General features: G+C 32.7%; 1 protein-coding gene across 1 annotated transcript; it reads left to right on the top strand.

Moving 5' to 3' along the window:
* Positions 1–366: 366 nt before the first annotated feature.
* On the top strand, positions 367–3290 carry LOC127715806 (galactoside 2-alpha-L-fucosyltransferase Sec1-like). The gene is made up of 2 exons (XM_052221944.1): positions 367–389; positions 2690–3290. Exons 1-2 carry the CDS (start codon positions 367–369, stop codon positions 3288–3290), a joined length of 624 nt encoding a protein of 207 aa, XP_052077904.1.
* Positions 3291–7170: the final 3880 nt, after the last annotated feature.

Here is a 7170-nt window from a genome sequence, read left to right as displayed (position 1 = left end):
CACCATCTAAAAAAATTAACAAAAAGAAACATAGAATCGTCTCTTTTGTCGTGAACCTGTTTTTATCAAAGAGCATATCTTTTGACAATGATAGTATTATGCTGAACTTCTATTATGAGTATTTGTGTATACTTCGAATTTCATGTATTTGACAAAACCTTTTCCCCGAAAACTAAACGAGACAATTAATTGCCTTGATAAAGCCAATACAACTAAATGAGAAAAACTACCATGACGACACACTTTCTGTCTATATTTTGCCTTTTTTGTAGGTTACATTGAACAATGCGAGTGTCGTGTCCTTCTACTAAAAGGAAAGGTGTGTATTTAACAATAGATGAAATTAACTTCTTCAATAATCATATAATGGGTATACAACATTGTGAAGGGTATGTCTACACTTTTGGAAAGGAAGATACATAAAACACACTTAATGATTTCCCAGGTGCATTGAGTTTTTGGATTGTCAGGTGAATTGAACATACCTTATCCCTTATCAAGCAGTTGATGTAATACGCACGAAAATTATTTTATGGGGTATGCGAGATCATAAATCATTGAGGTAAACAAATGTTTAGTAACATAAGTAACATTTGTTTATTTTAAGAATAGATATTGCATGACTTTTAAAGTATTTGGTAAACTTTTAATCGATCATTGTTTTAATGATGTCATTGCTTCAACCTATTTAGAAAGAGTAACTGCGATTTTTAAATGTACCGTTCTGCTTATTTCCTGGAAAAGTCTTTGACAGAATCTTTAAATGTAAATGTTAGATTTCAAATTGGTGGATTAAGGCTTACTGTAATGTGATCCTTTATATTTCATTTAAAATGGTTGACGACTATGTCATAAGGATCATCAGAAAGAATGTTCCTTACATAGTCACTATCTGTGAAAGAAATTTCAAATCCATCAATAAAATAATCTGAATAATTTTTTGTATGACATTGATTAAATTTAAACACTTTGGTAATCTGGTTTAATATCATTATTATTCGATTTTTTAAAATACAAATTATTACACAGTAAATGATTTAATCAATAATGCGTGTACATCATGTCAGCCTGTGTTCTAATATAGTCATTACTGAAATTATATTAAAGGTGAAAGAAATAAAAAGGAAGAAGAAATTTAGTAGGATCTTATTAACATGTGAAATATATCTGGTATTGGTTATTTTGATAAGTAATTTACACACACAAAAAATTAGAAATAAACACACGTCACAGTCACTGATTTGGCATACTATTTATGTAAGTTGAGATATCCACATGTACCAAGTTCAAATGCACATTATTCCATATCAGTCGTATCGCTAATTCAAAAATGGAAATAAATCTCATATGCTGGTCATTAAAATTATCATGTTTGATACTTGTGCCAAAAAAAACCGAACACCATCTACATATAAAAATCTATGCAGATATTCCTAGATCCAAGCTATAGCTACTAGTAACATTAGGTAAAAAACATTGTCCAAAACTTCATAACCTGTCAGTAATTATAGGCGACCGTACGGTCTTCAGCAAACCCACATCGTATAGTCGCATTTAAAAGGCCCCGACATAAAAAATGTGAAACAATTCAACTGAGAAAGCTATCGGCTATATTTTGAACAAAACAATTTAGAAAAACAAATACGACGGGCATGAAGCAACGACAACGACTGAACTACAAGCTCATAAGATGAGACATTCACATCAATAATATGACAGGGTTAAACATGTTTCAATGCGACACCCATCCCCACCCCGACCTATGAAAGTGGTGAAACAGTACAACATAAGAACAAACTGTAAACATCAGTTGAAAAGGCTTAAGTCATCGATACAAAGCAGAAAAACTGTAACAAAAGCACTTCCAGGCATTTTGGAAAATTCCGGGCACTTTGTCTGCACGCGGAACAATTTAATCTCTTCTAATGACTCACATCTTATTAGTGTAAAATCAAGTACATATGAAAATGCCAAAAATCCGACCACATGAAACAAAATGAAGCAACCATTGTCACTTAAAAGCAAAGTATATAATATCAAGAACAAAGTCAAGTTTTAATGTTTATGTATACATTATTGTAGGAAATATGAAATATAATCTCTGTCCAGAACACTTTAATTCAATCAATTCTATTAAACTGACACCATTAGGATGCTTGAATTTATTGACAACATATGCTTTTGCATTTTTGTAAAATTCGCTTTTCAACGGACAATCATACGCCAGACGTAGGACTTGCCTAGAGTAGCTTTAAAAATTTCTATCATAATGTCGTGAAGAAACCATTTTCTTACCATGATTGCATAATTCAATGAGCTTTGAAATGTGCTGTAATATAATATAATATAATAATAGTTGTAACTTAATTTCAGTTGTATCCTGTGCAGTATTATTTTCTTTGCTGATATTCACACACCATTACCTGTTTTATAAACCACCTGGTTACATATGTCCATATTTTAGAGGAGGCCTTGGCAACTTAATGTTCATATATTCATCCGTTTACGGGATTGCAAAAAGCAAGGGTATGGTGTTGGTTGTAGACACTGATGATCATATTAAGACAGTATTTCCAAATTTACATGCTTTATCTATTAACTCAGCGTTTGAGTTTTGTAACAGTTCAAGGTTAGTCTATGAAAAAAGAGCATGCGCATATGACATTGAAACCGTGCAGTTTGATAACAGGAAAAATACAACATTAAAAGCATATCTACAATCCTGGAAGTATTTCAAAGAGGTTGAAAAGGAAATAAGAAGGCAATTTGTTTTTAAACAAGAAGTGCAGGATAAAGCTCAAGCTATTATCAATAACTATACTAACGAATATATCCAACACAGCAATGTTTCAAATAATTTGCAAATTATAGGCGTACATATTCGCCGAGGAGATTATCTTAAACCTGGAAAAATTGCATTTGGTTATAAAGTGGCTACTAAATCGTATTTGTATAAAGCATTTCAGTTATTCCGATCGAAATTTAAAAATTGTTTATTTCTTGTTTTTACGGCACCGAACAAAGTAGATATAAACTGGAGAAATAATCACATTCACGGAAGTGACGTCATGAACGTAGATGCTCATGAACGTGATGTCGACATGTGTGCTTTGTCAAAGTGTAATCATACAATCATAACGGTTGGTTCATTTGGATGGTGGTCGGCCTGGTTAAATCAAGGAATTACTATTTATTACAATGATGTAGTGAAACCAAACACTGATCTTAGCACAGATTTCAGTGAAGATATGAACGATTTTTTTCCGTCAAATTGGATTGGAATGCAATGATTTAGCAATAAAACTATTTATGTTTTGGATAATCAAAATTTTTACATTGACTGTTGTTATCTTTTTTACGAAGGTTTATTTTATAAATAAATGATATCAAATATCACATGTATCAGGTATTCGCTCAGGAGAAAGATTTGTAGAAAGACACTGCCCAGTTGGTAATGTAACATGTAAACAACAAAAATATTCTCAAATTAATAATATTAAAAACCATCTGTTGTAACACATAGTTTTGCAATTATTTTTCTAATATTAATTTTTTGAATATTTGATGAGACTAAACTTTAACTTAACCAATATATTAAATTTATTCATTACATTTTCATTTTTGGGGAACCTCTCCATGTTGTTTAAGAGTTTTTTATTACATATACATCACTTTGGTATTTTAACTTTTGTTATGAAGTAAAATAACAAAAATATCGAACTCCGAGTAAAATTCTGAACGGAAAGTCCCTAAGCAAATGGCAAAATCAAAAGCTCAAACACATCAAACGAATATATAACAACTGTCATATTCCTGACTTGGTACAGGCATTATCTTATGTTGAAAATAGTGGATAAAACCTGGTTTTATAGCTAGCTAAACCTCTCGCTTGTATGACAGTTGCATAAAATTGAATTATATTGACAACGATGTGTGAACAAAACAAATAAGCATATCATATCTAAACTTTAGAGGAAGCATATTGATTCGTTTACGAAAGATTAATTTCTGCAGTTTGTGATACTTTCTATTGCCCATTTTTAGCTCACCTGACCCAAAGGACCAAGTGAGCTTTTCTCATCACTTGGCGTCCGTCGTCCGTCGTTAACTTTTACAAAAATTATCTCCTCTGAAACTACTTGGCAAAGTTAACCAAACTCGGACACAATCATCATTGGGGTATTGTGTCCGATGACCCGGCTCGGCAACCAAGATGGCCGCCATGGCTAAAAATAGAACATAGGGGTAACATGAAGATTTTGGCTTATATCTCTGAAACCAAAGCATTTAGAGCAAATCTGACATGGGATAAGAATGATCATCAGGTCAAGATCTATCTGTCCTGAAATTATCAGACAAATCAGACAACCCGTTGTTGGGTTGCTGCCCCTGAATTGGTAAGTTTAAGAAAATTTAGCATTTTTTGGTTTTTATCTTGAAAATTATTAAAGATAGAGATAAACTGTTAACAGCAATAATGTTCAGCAAAGAAAGATCTACAAATAAGTCAAACATGATCAAAGTGTTCAATTGACCCCTTAAGGAGTTATTGCCCCTCATAGTAAATTTTTAACAATTTTTTGTAAATTGTTGTTATCTTTTACAAAAATCTTCTCCTACTGAGACAAATTTAACCAAACTTGGCCACAATCATCACTAGAATATCTATTTTAAAAAACGTGTACGATCATCCCGCCTACCAACCAACATGGCCGACATGGCTAAACATAGAACATAGGGGTAAAATGCAGATTTTGGCTTAAATCTCTGACGCTAAAGCATTTTGGGCAAATCTGACAGTAGTAAAAATGTTCATCAGGTTAAGATCTTTATGCCCTGAAATTTACAGACAAATCAGACAACCCATAGTTGGGTTGCTGCCCCTTAATTGGTAATTTTCAGGACATTTTACAGTTTTTGGTTTTTATCTTGAATATTATTATAGATAGGGATAAACTGTTAAGAGCAATAATGTTCAGCATAGTAAGATCTACAAATAAGTCAAACATGACCAAAATGGTCAATTGACCTCTTAAGGAGTTGTTGCTATTTAAAGTCAATTTTTTACAATTTTTTTTACAATTTTTCTAATTTTTTACATAAATATTCTCCTCTGAAACTACTGAGACAAATTTAAGAAAACTTGGCCATAATCAACATAAGGGTATCTAGTTTAAAAAATGTGTCCGATGACCCCGCCTACCAACCAACATGGCCGACATGGCTACGAATAGAACATAGGGGTAAAATGCAAGTTTTGTCTATTATTTTTTGAACCGTTATAAATACAGAAAATCTGAAAGGAGCAAAAATGTTCAGAAAAATGAGCTCTACCAATTGTTTATATTCGTCAAAACTGTTATACAATTTCTTATAGGAGTTATTTCCCATAAATGACAAATTTTATCAATTTTCTTTTTCATTTTTGCCTATTATCATTAAAACTATGATATTTAGAGAGAAACATTTTTTTTCGTTATGCCTGATATGATTTAAATTATAAATGATAAATAGGCACTTTAAATCACAAAAAATGATCAGCAAGGCAAGATCTATTTAAAGGTCAAATTTTGCCGATATAGTTAGTAGATTGTCACTCTTCATAGAAGTGATTGCCCTTAAATGAGGATTTGTTTACTCTCTTTTGTGTTTTGAGCAAAAACTAAAGAAGACAGAGAGAAACTAAACAGACTAAAAGATCAGTAATACAAGATCATCAAAATAAAGATTTTTGTCATGAAGTCTATTCTCGATTACAATATTGGAGAGTGTCCTTTGTTAGATATGCACATAGACCAAGGTGAGCGACACAGGCTCTTTAGATCCTCTAGTTAAACAAGATTCACTAGTAGTGGTGAAATAGACAAACAGTAACTTTTTGCATTAAACAGGAGTGGACGAACAATATTACCTTTTTTCAATACAAAAATAATAACTGAAATATGAATACTTCAAAATAATAAAACAAGTTTAACGGCATCAAACACTTGTTCTGACGATGTACCAACTAAAACATCAAAAGGAAAACAGTCAATACCATGGATAAATAATAACATCAAGGCCATGTTTAAGCGAAAGAACAGAACACACGCCAACTATAAAAAAAAACAACAGCATGAGAATAAAACGAAAATGGCATGACGCACAATTAACAAGCAAATTTAAGCAGCCAACAACAACTACGACAACAACTTAATAGGCGATATAAGACAGGATTTATACCATTTTAGAATTATATGAACAACTAGAAGGCAGATACCGGTACAGACCAACAGAAAGCCTAGACATTGCATACACAGTTTACAAGCGCGTATCCCAAGACAGAATATGAATCTATTCCATACCAAACTCCATTTGTAGACAAAATGAGGAACATCACAGTAACAACCATAACAGTGGAGAAGATACTTAAAACGCAAATGCGTCGAAAGCGATTGGTCCTGATGGTATTCACTCCAGAGTACATAAAGAATTTGTACATAACATATTAAAGGTAATGGCTCCCTTTTTCCAACAACCAATCAACAGAGGAACCGTCCCAGAGGAATTTAAAAGTGCTAATATATGCCCATTATTCACGAAGAACTGCTGAACAATCCCGAGTAATTACAGACCAGTATATCTAACATGTATCACTTGCAAACTACTAGAACATGCTAGTCATTTGCTCGAACCTAATGCAGCACGTTGAATATCACAACATCCTAAATAGCCGACAACATGTGTTTAGAAGAAGACACAGATGTGCAACTCAACTCATTAACTTGCTACACGACTGAGCAACTGCCATTGACAACAGGTAACAAACTGATATATTTATTTTTGATTTTTAAAAAAACATTTGACACTGTACCGCACGAGCTACTAAAAAGTAGACTTCACAAATATGGTGTACCGAAAAACATCTTGAATTAGATTAACGTCTCCCTATCTACAAGATCTCAGTACGTGGTAGTAAATGGGGTTAGGTCCGAAACATCAACTGTACTATCAGGAGTACCTCAAGGAACGGTTCTCGGTTCCATCCTATGTATAGTCCATATGAACGACACAGCAGAAAATGTAACATCGGAAGTAAGGCTGTTAGAAGACGACTGTATGCTACAGAGAAATAAAAAATGAAGATGACTGTGCAGAACTACAGAAAGATGTAGATATTCTTGTTAACTT

This window comes from Mytilus californianus, unplaced genomic scaffold (genome assembly GCF_021869535.1).
Source record: "Mytilus californianus isolate M0D057914Y unplaced genomic scaffold, xbMytCali1.0.p SCAF_9, whole genome shotgun sequence".
Taxonomy (NCBI): domain Eukaryota; kingdom Metazoa; phylum Mollusca; class Bivalvia; order Mytilida; family Mytilidae; genus Mytilus; species Mytilus californianus.
This window is presented reverse-complemented; position numbering and strand designations above follow the sequence as displayed.

Excerpts from the sequence above, each read along its gene's own strand:
- LOC127715806 (XM_052221944.1), top strand. The coding sequence starts at position 367 with ATGGGTATACAACATTGTGAAGG. Across the intron at positions 390-2,689 it reads GGTATACAACATTGTGAAGG|GAAAAATACAACATTAAAAG; the intron begins GTATGTCTACAC and ends GTTTGATAACAG.